This window comes from Ceratotherium simum, chromosome 13 (assembly GCF_057802395.1).
Source record: "Ceratotherium simum simum isolate JZ-2026a chromosome 13, ASM5780239v1, whole genome shotgun sequence".
In the NCBI taxonomy this organism is placed as follows: domain Eukaryota; kingdom Metazoa; phylum Chordata; class Mammalia; order Perissodactyla; family Rhinocerotidae; genus Ceratotherium; species Ceratotherium simum.
This window is the reverse complement of record NC_141912.1, coordinates 38,091,413-38,108,771: the sequence shown is the minus strand read 5'-3', so window position 1 is coordinate 38,108,771 and position 17,359 is coordinate 38,091,413. Positions and strand designations below refer to the sequence as shown.

The window sequence follows — 17,359 nt, the reverse complement described above, 5'->3', positions numbered from 1 at the left end:
CCAATCTTCCTCTTTTTTACTGAGAAGGACTGGCTCTGGGCTAACATCTGTGCCCTTATTCCTCTACTTTATATGGGACGCCGCCACAACATGGCTTGACAAGCAGTGAGTCAGTGTGCGCCTGGAATCCGAACCTGCGAACCCCAGGCCACCGAAGCGGAGCGTGCGCACTTAACCGCTGTGCCACCAGGCCGGCCCCTGATTGCTTGATTTTATTTTGTTTTTTTGAGAGACAGAGAAGTGGTAAGAGGAGAATTTCTAGAACAGGCTAAGACATTGAGCAAATTGGGATTTGGTCCTAGTGCGAGGGGTTGTGGGATGCAGGGCACCTGGGTACACAGGGGCGTGTGTGTGTGTGTGTGTGTGTGTGTGTGTGTGTGTGGCGATGGTGGGCATGGAGGGTAGGAAGTGCCACACTCCCTAGGAAGGCGGTGCTGAGGAACCTCCAAGGTCGGCCAGGCTTTAATGAGCGCCTAATAAACGCGTGCTGAAGGAGCCGCCTGCCCTTCCTGTTTTGCCGAGGCCAGCCCCTCGGCAGCCTCTGGGTCTCAGTAAGAGTCTGAATCCCCCGAGATCACCTCCTCTCCCGAGCTGTGCTAACTCCTGCTCTCTCCCCCTCTTTCAGGAACCTTTTGGACAAAGACATGTTTTCCAAGTCTGACCCACGTAAGTCCTGCTCTGACAATAATAACAGTAACAGGAATAGCTCAGCATCATGACTGATTGCAGCAGCCGACACCAGCGCCTTTACTGAGTGCTAACTATGTGCCAGGCACCGTCTAAGGTGCATCAAGGCTGTTTAATGTTTCGTAGAAGATACTGTCCAGAGAAAGAGAGCCGGGAGGTCTGACCCGTCCCATTCCCCGTACTTGTGAAGCCTCAACACAGCCGAGCTGGTGGGGGAGGGGTCAGGGTGTCTGGGCCAGCAGGTCTGAGTCCCAGGGAAACCAGTGCATTTAAGAGCCCCAACTGGTTGTGATCCAAGGGGACGAGCACTGATTTTGGAGCCTAGGCTTCTAGTCCTGGGCAATGCTGCTCAAGTATATGACCTCAGACAGGTCATTGGCCTTCTCTGAGCCTCAGTTTCCCTTCAGTGAAGTGGCGCTGATGATAATAATGGGCCTCATGAAGCTGCCTTGGGCTCTAATGGGACAAGGCAGTTTCAGATGCTCTCTCCCACCACACCTCTGCCACCCAGTCCTCCATCATGCCAACCTGTCTACCTGCCTCACACTTCACACTTGCTCTGGCCTAGATGCGAATGGCCCCGGACCCCCCTCCCAAAGAGTGCCCCTCCCAGACACACCAATGTTCTAGGCCCGCTTCTCCAGACACCACCCCACCCACACCCAACGGTGCTGCCCAGGCCAGAGTCTCCTGAGGTGCCTGCCCTCCAGGGCCCTCCCCATCTGGGGCCCCTACCTTCCTCTTGGCATGGGGTGTTAACAGTTTTTTTCTCCTCTCCCCACAGTATGTGTCATGTATACTCAAGGGATGGAGAACAAGCAGTGGAGGGAGGTAGGTAAAGCCCCTTTCCCACCCTGGAAACTCCAGCCTGTCCCTGATTGTCTGTCTGTCTGTCTTTTCCTCTGACTCTGGAGTCCTCTCACCTGATGTTTCTAACTGCAGGGGACCATTTAAGTCCCTAGGAAGGAGAGTAAGACATGCAGTGGTGGAGTCTTGTCCCTGCTGGTGCAGGAAGAGACTGAAGGCAGAGGGAAAGTGCCTGTCTGAGCCCCAGTCTGAGGGGGAGACACAGCCCCGTCCTCAGGAGCCCTAGTCTGAGGGGAGACACAGTCCTGTCCTCAGGGAGCCCCAGTCTGAGGGGGAGACACAGCCCTGCCCTCAGGGAGCCCCAGTCTGAGGGGTGATACAGCCCTGCCCTCAGGGAGCCCCAGTATGAGGGGGGGACACAGCCCTGCCCTTAGGGAGCCCCAGTCTGAGGGGAGACACAGTTCTGCCCCAGGGAGCCCCAGTCTGAGGGGTGACACAGCCCTGCCCTCAGGGAGCTCCAGTCTGAGGGGAGACACAGCCCTGCCCTCAGGGAGCCCTAGTCTGAGGGGAGACACAGCCCTGTCCTCAGGGAGCCCCAGTCTGAGGGGGAGACACAGCCCTGCCCTCAGGGAGCCCTAGTCTGAGGGGAGACACAGCCCTGTCCTCAGGGAGCCCTAGTCTGAGGGGAGACACAGCCCTGCCCTCAGGGAGCCCTAGTCTGAGGGGAGACACAGTTTTGCCCCCAGGGAGCCCCAGTCTGAGGGGAGACACAGCCCTGTCCTCAGGGAGCCCCAGTCTGAGGGGGAGACACAGCCCTGCCCTCAGGGAGCCCTAGTCTGAGGGGAGACACAGTTCTGCCCCCAGGGAGCCCCAGTCTGAGGGGACACACAGCCCTGCCCTCAGGGAGTCTGAGAGGGAGACAGAGGGAGTCCAGGCCCACCAAGATCTCTTTGTCTGGTGGCCTGAGACATGGTACAGCATCTAGCACCATGTGTAATCCACAGCAGCCTTCCCATGGTTTCTGACTAAGGTGAGCATGGCTTCAGTTGGGTGATTTCCTGCCCAGAAACCGTTAGTGACTCCCCTTTGCTTTGAATCAAGTCCCAACTCTTTAGCCTGGCTCCCAAGCTCGGCCACAACCCAGGACAACCCACCTTTCCAGCCTTGTCTCAATTGCATCGCCCTCACCCCACTCTGTGTGCCTTTTGCCCCTGTGATAGTGTGTATAAGAAGAGGGCTGACTGGAAAGGCTCACTCTCAAGAATCACAGACTTTTAGTGGGTGGTTGCAGGTCTCCTAGACCTTCAGTCTATTCCCGGCCCAGCAGCCAGAGGGATCCTGTTAAAACCCAAGTCAAATTCTGTCCCTCCTCTGCTCAGAGCCCTCCAGTGCCTCCCATCTTGAAAAACCATAGTCTCTATGATGGTCTACCAGGCCCTCCACTTCCTTCCATTGACTTCCTTCACCTGGCTGACCTTATCTCCTACTGCTCATCCTTTCCGTCACTCCGCTCCAGCCACACCCGCCTCTTCCTGCCTCAGGGCCTTTGCCCTTGCTATTCCTCCTTCCTGGAATGCTCTTTTCCCAGAAGTCCGTGTGGCCCCTTCATGCTTCCCTCAGATCTTGACTAAGACGTCACCCTATCAAGGCCTTCCTTGGCTACCCAATCTAACATTTCTTTTTGTTTGTTTGTTTTTGTGAGGAAGATTAGCCCTGAGCTAACACCTGTTGCCAATCCTCCTCTTTTTACTGAGGAAGATTGGCCCTGCTCCCTGCTCCTCCCTCCCCAGGCTTGGCAGAAGTAAGTGGCCAAAGGATGAATTTTATCCATAAAATACATGGGAAATATTTCCACAGCGGCTGGACTAAAGTTGACTTTTTTGCCCTCTCCAAGACTCCAATTAAAGTGTAAACCAGATTGCTGGGGAAACGTTTAGCCTACTTAAGTGAACTAATTACTTTTAAGGCCTTTTGGCCGAGCTTCACAGAAAGCAGGAATGTGCTAATGTCTTAGTGATTCATTCAGAAAAGTCTAGAAGGGCCTCTTCAGAAGGGCACTGCTCCACTGGCCATTAATTACGTTCTGTAATTGAGACTTGTCTCCCTTTGGGTCAGGGTCCGATCGTCCGCGTTGCATCTTGTTACCACACGCACCCGCAGGGTGGAGCAGAGGAAAGGTGGGAGGCCTTGGTGTCAGATACATCTGTGCTTTGCTCCCGGCTCCAGCCCTTTCTGGAGCTGGCACCTGGAGCAAGTTGCTTAACCTCTCTGTGCCTCAGTTTCTACATGTATAGTTTGTGGATAACACCTACCTTTTAGGTCTGTGGTGAGGGTGAAACAAGATGATGGATGTAACATGCCTGGTGCGTAGTCATTGCTTGGTAAATATCATTGTGTAGCATCATCCAGAGTGTTGGGAGCCTTGCCAGTCATCCCCCCACCCCATTTCAGTCAATATTTGTGACAATAAGCATTTATGAGGTGCCCGGGGAAAGAGGGAGGTGGTCGAAAGAATAGAGCTTCACCAGAAACATGAGCTGGGAGTTTGCAGCCTGGAAGGGGAGAGTCACGTGCATGCATAATCCTAACAGAGGAATTGGTGAGAAGTATCGATGAGAATAAAATGGGAGTTCAGAGGAGAGAAAGTTAAGCCAGAATGCCATGTTTGGCTAAAGCGCTTTGATAGCTCATTGGATTTTTAAAAAATAGAATTTGAACCTAAACCCAAGCCATCTGGTTAAGGGGTGCATGATGTGGAGCAGAGGAGAATGTGGGTCGGAAGGAATTTCCGGGGTCATCTGGTTCAACCTCCGCATTCTATAGAGAGGGCCAGGACTGGAATCAGGTGGCAGGATCAGGGCACTGGACCCCAGAGCAGTGGGAGCATCCACTCGGAGGAGCTGAGCCGAGCTGGGTTTCAGTGAAGCTGGGGGACATGGCACGAGGGCCCAGCAGCAAAGATGGTGGTGTAAGCAAAGGCCCAGAGGGAGGCTGGGATGAGGTCAGTCCAGGTCCTGGGTAGTTGGATGTAAAAAAGGGCTGTTTGTAAAGAAGTGGACAGCGTTTAGGGAAACCAATGAGGGGTGATGAATCACGGGCTGGCATCGGTGGGAAGCTGTTGCTACTCCAGGCCTGAGGAGGTAGGGGGAGGGGGTGGTTCCTGGAACTGCAAGGACGCTTCCTGACAGGAGCAGGGGCCCTCAGTGGAGGACACGGTCAGCTCAGGCAACCTCACCCTCTTCCCACCCTCTGCTCCCTTGCCAGCGCCTCCCACTGGTGGAATCCCACTAGAAGACCTAAAGCGGGGGACCGTTGATGCAGTCCACAGATGTCAGCCTCCCGGGCACAGAGTAGGGTGGAGAAGGGCCGGGAGTGGATTCAGAGGGGCAAACAGAGACCATCCAGAACAGACAGTGAGCAGATGAGTGATACTGGCGTTCAGGGTGTGAGGCTGGCAAGATACAGGAAGAGGCAACTGAAGGGAGCTCATGGCTATCAGGCTGAGGACAGCTGGGATCAGGGGGTCAGAATGTCAGAGCAGGAGGTTCCCTAGAGATCAAGGAGACTGATGCCATTTACGAGAGACAATCAGCACCGTGCCCAGCCTTCAGGGGCAACTGGCAGGGCTCAGCCACATGGGTACTCCTAGGACATAGGCTTCAAGCTGTTTCTGGAGAAGGGAAGATGCATTCAGCCATATCAAGGGCCTACTTCTTTGCCTGATTCTCTGGGTGACCCCCAGAGAAAAGTATCAGGGGTGGAGAATTTAAAGAAAAATCCAGATCTATCTCTATGGAACTGCCCCTGGGATGGTCGACTGCCTTTGCGAGTAAACAGGAACCCCTTCTCACCACTCCCCCTGCTAGTTCATTGCAAAACGTCTGTTAGCTGCATCCTGGCCGAGAGCTAATCATCCTGTGACCGGAGGGAGTCAAGTGCAGGCACAGCAGTTTCTCCAGGCAGGGCCCAGACCCCCGGTGTGCACGAGGCCTCAGAAGGAGGAAAGCTGTTCTCGCAGCCCCTGGCTGCTGGATTTCAGGTGATTTTAACCGTTTGGGTCATTTTAATGCCTTCTGAGAAAGCTCCGTCTTCCTGGCACCTAAATCTGTCACCGCATTTTATGAAAATTGACTCAAGATGTAATTTTAGCCCAGGAAATCAAGCACTATTTGCATCAAGTTTTGCCAGAGCCTTCTGCATGTCCCAGGAAAGGCAGACTGGCCTGGCCGGATAGAAAGAGTCCCAGAAACACTCTGGCTGGGAAGAGGAACATAATAGGGAGTGCCTCTTGGTTCCCCATTTGAAAAGGGGGCAAGGGTGATCCCTGCCCCTCCCTCGCCAGCTGGCTGCCCTGGCCGAGGGCCCCTTGGAAAGAGGGAGATGCGTATCACAGAATCTTAGCATGACCACACCACCTGCAGGGCGTGTAGCCCCAGCCACCACGCCCACACATCCCTCCAGAATGCCCAGTCTATTTTTGAGCAACCTCAGCCCGCTGAACATTTTAACACCAGCTGGGTGGGAATGACAGTTCATCTCTAAATATTCAGGATGATCTTCCTCGGAGCACCTTGATATGTGCCTCCACATAACTCTGACTCAACAAGCATGTGTTGTGCACCTACTGTGTGCCGGGGGAAAATGCTGGGGACACAAAGGGGGCCCAGACACTGTCTACCGCCAGAGGAGCTCACTCTCAATTCAGGGAGGTAACAATAACTGCAATAATAATGCTAATAGCAAAAACTTACGTATCAGTAATGTGCCAGGCACTGTCCTAAGCATTTACATGCTTCATTTAATCCTCACAACAGCTCTGTGAAGGAGGTATCATCATCATAGTCGTCATCATCGTCGTCATCATCATCATCATCATCATCATTGGCCCCAGTTCACAGAGGAGGAAACTGAAGCACAGAGAGGTTCATGTGAAAGTGGTTGCTAGAACCTGATGTTGTAAGAACCATAGTAGAGTTATATATAAAGGGCAAAATTCTGCTTATTCCTAGTTCTGCCCTCCTTACATGTATAAACTAAGTTGGTTTTCTCTTCCACATGCTCTTTCCCTCAATATTTGAGGACAGCTCCTGGGGCCCTGTTAGTCTGCTTTTGGGCAGACTTAGAATGTGACCACTTCTAATGGTAGTTCCTGTTTGTATCACTGTCTCTTGTCCCTTTACCAATGTGGTCACACCTCCGCAACACGTGTCCTTTGTTAATGTTCTTCCCAGAGTGTGTGTCCTGCGCCGTCCACTTCTCCAGCCCAGAGTGTCACGGGCTGGCGCCCTCATCACAGGGGCTTGAACTGAACGATCACCCTCCTCCCTCGGGTCTCTGCACTATGTGTCTGTCTCTGAGGGTTAGACATCTACAGACACTGTCTAGTAGACCACTAGCCTTTTTGGCAAGTGTCTTCGACTTACCTCATATTGAGTTTGAGGGTTCCTGTGTCTTTCTCATGTGAGCTGCTGTCCAAACAGAATTCCTCTAGCTCAGATTTGGCAATCGAGCGTTTGACCCTAAAGGTGAGATTTTACGTTTATCTCTGTGGTGTGTCGTTTGGTAGATTCGGTCTGTTGTTATGGTCTGCAGATCATGTTGAGTTACGCTTGTGCATCATCTTGGTTGTGCCTCCTGGTGCTGGGTCAGCTGCAGTCGTCCTCCACATTAGTGATAAGGGGGTGAATGGGATGGAGTGCTGTGGTCCTCCACTAGAGACCTTTTCCCAGTTTGACCTCAGTTCTCTAGTTGACCTTTGGGGTATACTGTTCAGCCACCTAGGGTCTACATAACTTCGTTATAACCTGTCCAGTATGTCTCGATTTGGTCCTTAAGGACAGTATGAATACAGTCAAATGCCTTGTCAGATGAGGCCCTGAACTTGACGTCCAAAACCGTGGGTTCCCATCCCAGCTCTGGTATTTACTAACTATGTGACTTGGGTGAGGTGTTTATCTTCTCCAAGTGCCAGCTTATTACTTATCTGTGAAATGGGGTTAGGACACCTTCTTGGGAAGACTAAGATAATGCTTGTGAAAATGCTCGGAAATATCAACTGTGAGGTGCCATTGCCCAGCTTGGGCACCTGGGCACTCTGCCACACTGGGAACGGCCACACTTGGAGACCCTGTGAACTAAACCAACCTGCCCGCACCAGGAGACAGCCAATGTTCTTGAACACTCAGGCTTCCTGTGAAACCCGAGACCCCTCCTCAGCCTGGGGCTCCAGGACCCGACTGGCTCCAAGGAGGGAGGTCTTCCGGGAGGAGAGGGGCTTGAAGGGAAGCATCCCAACCCCTTGTGGGAAGAGTTCCTCACCAGGAGGATGGATCGGGGCAAGGATGCCATCATTGCTGTGTCGTGCCCAAACAGAGCGTTGCAGGGTGGCACGCTGGCCGCCAGGATGGTGGCCGCTGACAGTGTGGGACCCCGGCTCCCTGTCTCTCTCGTGCCTTTGTTCCTCCTGGTGTTTCTCTGCCCACGATGTTTATCTGCCTCTCAGGCTGCCCACCAAACCCTGCTTCTCTGGGTGGTGGCCTGTCTGGCTCCTGCCCCCGATCTTTCTCTCTGGCTCTGCCCTGAAGGTCACCCCCACGCACACCCCTGGCAGCCAGCGTCCCTTCTCTTCCCTTTAGCTGCTCCTGAACAAAAAAGCGCTTTTCCCTGGTTCCAGTGGCTCTCAAAATCACAGCTCAGGAATTCACCTGTTGCCCAAGCCTCTGAGACAAAACTTCTTAGCCTGGTGTTAGAGCCTCTCCCACTCGGACTACCCTAAAAGTGGCCACAAGAAAGGAACTACCACTGATTCACCCTGCCGTGTGCTCTGCTGGCTCGTCCCTAATGCTGCACTGACCTGGGAGGGGATGTAGTTGGCTCACATCACAGATAGGAACCAAGGCAGGGTAAGTTGGAGCAGCTCCTGCAAGGCCATGCGGTTAACTGGTGCAGGGTTGGAATTTGAATCTGTTATGAAGCCACCTAACTGCGGTTGGCTGTCCACAGCTGTCGGGCCTTTTGTCAGGCCTCCCACAGTCAGGGGTGGGTGCAGGCGTATCTCTGCTTCCGCTCAACCTTGACACCGGGGCCTACACAACCGTGAAAGCAGGACTTGGGCTGATATCTGCCCCATGCACCTGTGTGTTAGGTTGAACCGTGTGGATTTGCAGTTTGAAAATGTTGGCAGTTTCATATGGTCTGACATTTAAGGTTGGACTCTGCCTAATATTAGCAAATGGCCCCCCATCACACCTCTGTCCTTACAAGCTCATTGAGGTCCCAGGGCCTGCCTCTTGCCTGAAAGGCTCGCTGGAGGCAGGGCAAGGGACTATGTTCCGGCATTGGGAGAATCAGGCCACAGCGGCTTCTATTTGTGGGAGAGCCCCGGGGGTATCAGAAGCCCAGGCCCACTCCTATGGCGTGAGGTCGCTGGTCCCTGCAGATGCTCACACGCTGCTAGTGCCAGTGCTTATGTGCTTGTGTGACACTTCTAACCATCCGTGTGTCTCTCCACACCTTCCTGTTGGCTGTGAAAAATCGTTGCTAACATCCCTGTTGATAAGCTTCTCCATGTATTTGAGGTGAGGGCTTTCAAATGTAACTCCCAGTCCTAGGATGGATGAAACTCATTTACAAAAGTAATTTAGGGCCGGCCCCGTGGCTTAGCGGTTAAGTGCGTGCGCTCCGCTACTGCCGGCCCGGGTTCGGATCCCGGGCGCGCACCAACACACCGCTTCTCCGGCCATGCTGAGGCCGCATCCCACATTCAGCAACTAGAAGGATGTGCAACTATGACATACAACTATCTACTGGGGCTTTGGGGAAAGAAATGAAGGAGGAGGATTGGCAATAGATGTTAGCTCAGAGGCGGTCTTCCTCAGCAAAAAGAGGAAGATTAGCATGGATGTCAGCTCAGGGCTGATCTTCGTCACAAAAAAAAAAAAAGTAATTTGAAGTCTTATATTATAGACAATAGAACACAACCCAAGCTGTCGACTCCAAGCTTTTCTCAGCCTACCTCATGGCCTGTTATCTGCCTTCTTCCCTAGCTCTGTCCTTCCCCTAGCTTCCAAACATTCTGAGCCCCTAGACCGATGCACTTCCCACCCTCGTTCTGTTCCTCCAGAGGAAAGCCTCCAGCCAAGCCCAGGCCTTTATCCAACTCTGATCCCCCTCTAGCTCTCTCTGAGCTCCCCAGACACTCCTATCCAGCAGCCAAGATTGTTTCCGGATAACTCTGATTGTTCAAGCTGCTCAAAGAATCAACGAAGATGTACAGAAAATCTGCTGTGTAACAGTAGGCATCCTTTACTGAGTGCCTGCCGTCTGCCCAGCATCTCATGCTCATCGTCCCTAATCCTTATAACAGCTCTGTAGGCAGGGACAGATTGTCTCCAGACCTCAGAGAGGCGACGAAGCTTACCCCAGGTGGCATGGCTAGGAAACCAGGGTTCTCTCCCCATTGAACCACAGAGGGGGGTGGTGTCATGCTCAGTTCGTGGGAGTCACACAGATCTGGGTTTGTGTCAGGACCCTGGTACTTGGAGCTGTATGGCCTTGTACTAGACACTTACCCTCTTTGAGCCTCAGTTTCCTCACATGTAAAATGGGCAACTAACAATACTTACCTGCTGGATTGTCTAAGGATTAGAGATAACATAGGATAAGTTGGAGGAGCCAGGTAGGCACTTGGTAAAAATAGTATCATTGATGGGCTCTGGGTGCCGGGCAATGTACCAGACAGTGTATGCGCTTTGTCTCAGGTAACCCATTCTATAGATAGCAGCATGGAGGCCAAGAGGAGGGAGTAACTTGAGGAAGACACTGTGCTCTCCTCCAGGGTGCAAAGCTGTAGCAGGGAGGTCCCTGCCCTCAGAGACCTTATGGGGAGCTGGGGAGACCAGACAAAGACACAGAAGGATTTACAAGCCTCGTTTTCTTCATCTTGATGAGGCTGTTGGAAGAGATCCTCTCAGAGGCCCCAAGTTCCAGACCACAACTAGACCAAGAGCCACCCAACTAGTTTAGACGTGAATTCTCAGTACTTTGGAGCGGGGAGAGATCTGGGAGTGCTGGAGGGCTTCCATGGGGAGGTGGCACCAGACCTGGGACTTGAAGGATGGTGGGAGGAAGAAAGGGCATTCCAGGAGTGGGGCCTGACATGAGCCGAGCCTGCAGGTGCAACTGCCCTGCGTGTCCGTGAGATGGCAGTGACTCAGTCTGACTGCGGCCCAGGGAGTGTCGGAGAGACGTGAGCAATCAGCTCGGGAAGGGAGGGCGGCGCCCCGTGGATGTCCTGTTGGGAGTACAAGGTCTTAGGTTTAATCATGGTTTCCAAAGAGTCAGCAGTCAGTGAACAAGCATTTTTTTTTTTTTTTTGCTTATTTATTTATTTCCCCCAAAGCCCCAGTAGATAGCTGTACGTCATAGTTGCACATCCTTCTAGTTGCTGTACGTGGGACGCGGCCTCAGCACGGCCGGAGAAGCGGTGTGTCGGTGCGCGCCGGGGATCCGAACCCTGGCCGCCAGCATCGTAGCGCGCACTTCACCGCTAAGCCACGGGGCCCGCCCTGAACAAGCATTTATTGAGAACCTATTCTATGCCATACACTGATCCAGGCACAGAGTGGAGAACAAGACAGGCAGAGTCCCTGCCTGGAGAGGCTTTGTGTAGTTAGCATAGAAATTGGATAGTTTCAGGTACTGATTAATAAGTATGGTGAAAAAGAAAAAACAGTGTAGTGAGACTGTGACCAGGGAGAAGGGGGCTGCTTTGGTTAGGGGGTGTGGAGGGGGGTCTGATGAGGGGCTTGTGACCCTGGAGTTGAGTCCTGAGTGGTGCCATGCATAAGTCAGGGAGGGGGGTGTTCCGGGTGGAGGGAACAGCAAGTAGAAAGGCTCCGAGGTGGGAACAAACTCACTGCACTCAAAGAACAAAAAGAAGGCCGGTGTAGTTTCAGAGGTGTGAACAATGAAGACAGTGGGCGATATGGTCATGGAGGTTGGCAGGGGCAGATCCAGCAGGGCTTCATAGGCCGTGTAGGAGTTCACACGCTGCTCTAAGTGTGATGGGAAGCTATCTGATGGTTTTGAACAGGGGAGTAATGCGGCCTGGTTTATGTTCCAAAAAGATAGCTCTGGCCGCTGTGTGCAGCGCGGATTGCAGGGGAAAGGGCAGAAGGAGGAAGACGGTTTGCAGTCTTGTGGAGCTCCTCGGATGAGACAGTGGTGGGCAAGGGCAGTGGGGATCCAGTTTGTCCCGTGGCCAAGAATTTAAGTGTGAAATGAAATGACCCGCTGCCTAGCAGGCTGTGAGCCCAATTTGGGATCCCTGATGACCAACATAGGACCTGGCCCCAGTCAAGCAACATAGATCTTTATCAAAAGATTTGAAGTAATGAATTGACCGTTGTTATTGCTAAACCTCAAAGCAGGGACAAGCCTCTCTAGGAGGTGGGCTCCAAGGCGAGCGTGGGGTGGGCTTTCTGGACTCTCCCCCTTTTGCAGAGAGGAGTCTGCCTCTGCAGAGAAAGATCCCTCCTGAGCCTCGGGTCCCTTGGGCAGTCTGTAATGGTCTTTGCTCTTGTCACACAGCTGAATTTTCAGGGGCCTGACTCCCCATCATCAGAAGCAGGCAGTCCAGGACCGAGGCCTGGCACTGGGGACCAGGTGGGTCACGGGCACCTGCTCACAGTCTTAGGGTTAGGGCTTTAAACCTGCTTTGGCACAGTGAGGTGCTGTCACAATGTCCCTTCAAATCCTGACTCTGCCACTTTTCTTAACCCCTCTGAACCTTAGTTTTTTCATCAGTGAAATGGGATCCCGACGCCTGCTCCTTGGGCTGTGGTGGGGACTAAAGGACAGAATCACTCGCACAGTGCCTGGCTGTGCTAATACTTGTAGATATTATTCTTACGCGATACGGTCAGACAAAGCTGGGAGGGGCTGTGTCCCCTGTCCCGCTGCTCCGTCAGGAGGACGACTGACATTCCTACTGCCCTGTGCCGTCTCCACGTCAGCAGCAGCCCGTTATCCCCCTTGACCCTCATCACACCCTAGGTGAGGAAGCAGAGGCATGGAGGGGTCCTTGCTTCACCCAGCAGCTCAGCTAGAAAGTGGCCGAGCTGGGTGTGACGTGCTCTTCTGAGTTGGATCCCTGCTCCTCCCGCTGCCGAGGCCGCTGACTTCCCCAGTGGGCTTTGCTAGCTCCAGGGTTTGATGTGGTGCCTCAGGGGCTGCCTGTGAATTTGTGTGTGGCTCCTGCGCCCCTTCCCCCACTCAAGCAGAGGTGGTTGTTAATTCTGTGTGAGACGTTGGACAGGAGCCCAAGATTTCATTTGAAGAAAGGAGTTTGCTTTTCTAGGAGACCCCGAGGTTTTAGGCCAGGTCCCTTGGTGGCTGATAAAGCTGTTTACCCTTCGGTGTCACTGTCCAGCTGCACTTGGCAGCTGTGGCTGAGCTGTGGAGAGTGGGGGCCCTGAAGTCAAGGTGACTGGTCCAAACCCAGGCCACCACCTCCCCAGCTGGGCTCTTGGGCAAGTGCTTTGGCTCCCAAGCCTGCTGTGAGGATCAGACGAGCTCATTCATGTAAAGTGCCTGGGACGGACGTGGAAAATGCTCGGTAATGGCTCTTCTTATAAGAAGCCCTAAGTGGGAAAATATTGCTTCACCCAGAGGAAGAAACCACTGATGGTATCATTTCATACATCCTAATGCCATTCGGTAGGAACTATAGACTTTTTGGGGTGCACTGGGAGACACAGGCCTTTAGGGCGAGGCTTGCTCAGCCCCCTTCCCCCACGAGCTGCAGCCGGACCTCAGGCCCAGCTGTCCAGGCAGGGGCAAGGGGACAGGCTGGTGGAGAGTACTTGCCAGCAGGTTGGCAGCCAGGCTCATTGGTAAAAGGGCCGTTCCCCCAGAAGCTGGGAGGATTTAACAGATTATCTGGAACCATGGCTAATTAGGAACTAATCTTTTTGGCAGGAAGTCTTTTATTATAAGCTTGGTAAAATTTCACAGGCTGCTGCTGGCGTCTGGGGGCAGAGAGGGAACCTTGTCTGTCCAGGCCTGAGCACCGGGAAAGCCTTTGGAGCCTCAGGTCTCCTCACTCAGGTCCCCCATCTCCACCTCTGCCCTTCTTCACCTAGAGGGCTTAACAAACAGGAAGTGGTCTGGGAGGCCACTAGGCCACAGAAATCATGGTTTGCTCGGTGTGACTTTAGGCAAGACCCTTCCTCTCTCTGGGCCTAGTTTTCCTCACTCTACAAGGAGTGGGTGGCCACAGAATCCTGGACCCCTCCAGTGAGAGAACTTGGCAGACCCAAGATGGTGGTGGGCCTGGCATGAAACCAGGTCCTCTGTGCCCTTCCCCGCAACCCAGGCCCTCCTTCCTGGTGCCCAGACCTCAGGCCATTCTCCTCCCCAGCCCTGGGGGCCCACTTGGCCCCCTGTTCCCAGAGCCAACCTTAGAAAGCACATTCTCTTTTCCTGTTTCTATTTGAGTCAGGTAGCTTTCTGGCCTCTAATTTTAATCCTGGTGAACAGGATTCATGAGGGGCCAGGGCTGGGCTCTGCAACAAGGCTTCTAGAATCCCCAAGTAAGGAGCTGTCAATAATATATGAAAATTACAGGGGAGCTCCGGCTGGGGAAGGGGGGCAGCTTCGAGGTAGAGAGTAGTCTGTCAGCTCCGGCCTCCTTCTGTCCCGGCTAGCACAGCCACTGGGGGCTTTGCAGCTGGGGGGAGGTCTCCGAAGCTTCATCCAGCTATAATTTGTAAAAAGGCAAGAGCTGCATAAATCAGGGACCGGTAAGATTGTTCAGGCTTCCAGAGCCATCCACTCATTACTGAGGCAGGGGACCTCGAGGAACACCACGGGGGGCACGGTGCCTCCGTCACTCCTGGGAGCCCTGGTCCTCCCTCCCTCACCGCTGGGTGCCTCTGGGAGGGTACCACTGGCTCCTGGAGCTCCGTTCCTTCATCTGTAAGACCAGGATGATAATAATATCTCCACGAGGTCAGCGGGGGGCTAAATGAGATCATGGATGTGTGGAAGTGTTTTGAAGATGAGAAGCCATGATACAAAACAGAAGGAGGAGGAGGAGGAGGGTTTGATGGAAGGAAGAAACCTGAGAGAGGGGGCGTCGACAGGCTCCTGGGAGAGCAGGGCACTGCTCAGGGCCAGAGCCCACCTGCCCTGGGCTCTTGTCACGGCCCTTCTCCTACTCGGCTGTGTGAACACCCAACCCCCTTCTCTGCCTCTCTTCTCTCGTTGGTTGAGAGGATCTGGTTCCTTCCAGCTCTGGAATCTTTAGGTTCTAGGTCAACTTGTTAATCAAGGAAATCACAGGAAGGACCAGGACTGGGTGTGTGTGTGTGTGTGTGTGTGTGTGTGTGTGTGTCTAGGGGTTGGGAGTGGGGGTGGAGTGTACCACCCGACCTGGAGAACCACTCAGCCCCACAGGAAGAGTTAACAAGGTGGAAGGGACAGGAGGCACTGCAGCAGTTCAGAGGCTGGGCTGGGGGCAGGAGAACTACAGGAGGAAAGACTGGATAAGACATAGTCCCAGCCTCATTCACAGTATTAACCTCTTATTGGTTAGTGACTAGGTCAACTCCTTGTTGATTTGGAGCCAGACTGCCTGGGTTTAAATCCTGTTCCTACCACCCATTAGCTCTGTGACCTCGGGCAAGTCACTCAATCTCTCTGAGCCTGATGTCAGTTTACTTATCTGTAAAATGAGAATAATAATAGTACTGCCTCATACAGTTGTTATGAAGATTAAATGAGTTAATATATGGAAAACACTTGGTGCCTGGCATGCAGTAGGGCTATGTCAGGGTTATTATCAGTATTGAAGACCAACTCTACAGCTCATGCAGCACTTCACACACATTGCTTTCCATCCTTCCCCTGGAGAAGGAATGATTTGTTCTGTTGTAGCGATGGGGAAATGCACCCTCTGAGGGGTGATCCAGATTGTCTCCTGTAGATAATAAGCAACAGAACCCTGGCCAGTGGGGGTCCTGGGCCTATGGCCTGGCTACCCCTCCACACCACCCTGGCCCCGGGCCCCAATGCCCCCAGCCCTGGGCATTTGCGGGGAGTTGACCCAGATGTTGGGAGACATCCCTGAGCTGCTTGCTGTCGCTGCCCCCCGCAAGTGTGTTGTGAGGAAGAAGGAGGGGCCCAGATTTTAGAAATCTGGAAGCATCAGGAAGAGCCTCTTCCCAGGCTGCCTTGCTCTGCAGCCCCTAGCCAGAGTCAGTGTGTCTGAGCAGCGGCTGAGCCGGCCAAGGGCCCTCCCTCCCCATTCCCCCTCAGCAGCCTCCTTGCCCAAGGGCCCCTCCTGCCTTCCCTCTCCTGCCAGTGGCCAGAGTGCATTTTCTTCTCCAGACCTGGGTCTCTAAGCAAGCCTTACACATTCTACCGGCCTTTTTTCTAACTGAGGCCTGGGGCATTGCTGACCTTGGCATTGTGAGGAGCCCATGCGGAGGGCAGAGCCTGGATTTTAACGGAGCAGCTGATTTGTAAGGGCAAAGGGCTAGCCCTGCATTCTCCCCTCCTTCTTACCCTGTGTGTGAAAGACCTCTGGAGAGAAACCACTCAGAGCTGGGGCCTCCAGAGGGCTCAGGCACAGAGGACCGCTTTAGATGGAGGACAGAAACCTTCTCAGGCATGGAAGGTGAGCAGGAAATGTTAGTGGTTAGGGCCAGGAGCATCTTAGAGAACAAGTATGTTACATAAATCAAATCATTTAAGCCTCTAACAACCCTACAACATGTAGATAAATGGTCATTCCCATTTTATAGAAGAGGAAACTGAGGCACAGAGAGGTGAAGGGATTTGCCTAAGGTTACACAGCCAGTGAGTAGCAGAGGCAGGATTTGAACCCAGGAAGCGTGGCCCCAGACTGCTCTGTTAACAACTTCACTTTACTGCTTTATGCGGGAAACCCTAAGCCTGCCTTCAAAGGTACAATCAGTGATTCGTAAAGCTTTCTGAAGACATGCTTCCCTTTGAGAAACTGATAAAAACCATGGCTCCTCTCCCCAGAAAATGTAGACATGTACAGACAGATATTTGCATTCAATTTCAGGGTGTCACAAACCCACTTCGAGCCCAGGTTCAGAGCCTCAAACCCTCACTCTGGTCTCGCATCGTCCTTCCCTACCTGGCCCTCACTGTGGCACCTGTGTGGATGGGAGGAGGCTGGGGTGGGAGCCCTGGTCCCTGAGAGTCTCCACGGAGGCCCTCAGGTGGGACAGCGTTGCTGGGCCCCTGCATCACAGAGGGCTGTCTCGGGACACTGGGTTTCTCGGCTGCGTGGGCGGGAGTCACGTGCTCAATTGCTGTCTTGACCCTTGGACTGGGCCAAACCTTTGGACAGAGCCAAAACAGCAATTGCTTTACAAGCAGTTGTTTGAGAAGTCAGCAGGGCAATAGACATCCTGGTCGCAAAGACTGATGATTGTGGACTTTCTGAAGATAGAATCAATAGTCAATCAATGTTTAGTGAAGACTAGCTCTTTGCCTCCAACTCCAATGAAAATTCTTGGTAATACAACCTCCCTTCTCTGCCTTTAAAAGCTCCTCACTTTTACTCCCTAGCGGGACACTATTTGGGTTTCTGCCTGAATCTATACTCTCTGAATTGCAATTCTTTGATCCCAAATAAACACTTTCCCTGTTAAACTGGTTTCTGTTTTTGCAGGTTGACACATGAATGTTACACAGTGTCTGGGAAGAGTAGGGAGGACTGTTCTTGGTTTATGTTCAATTGAGTTGGAAATTGTGTGTGTGAATGTGTTTGTGAAAGAGAAAATATATCAGTCAGAGTCCCAGCAGAAAAGAGAAATCTACTCAGTTG

General features: G+C 53.0%; 1 protein-coding gene across 2 annotated transcripts in view; it reads left to right on the top strand.

Annotated features, from left to right (window-relative positions):
- The window catches only part of CPNE5 (copine 5), a 90,679-nt gene that overhangs the window by 15,291 nt on the left and 58,029 nt on the right, over nt 1-17,359 (top strand). For both annotated transcript variants that reach the window (XM_004424202.3, XM_014782759.2), the window contains exons 2-3: nt 626-666; nt 1,472-1,518. In XM_004424202.3, coding sequence (XP_004424259.1) covers nt 626-666; nt 1,472-1,518 — 88 coding nt within the window. The remainder of the gene's footprint in view (nt 1-625; nt 667-1,471; nt 1,519-17,359) is intronic.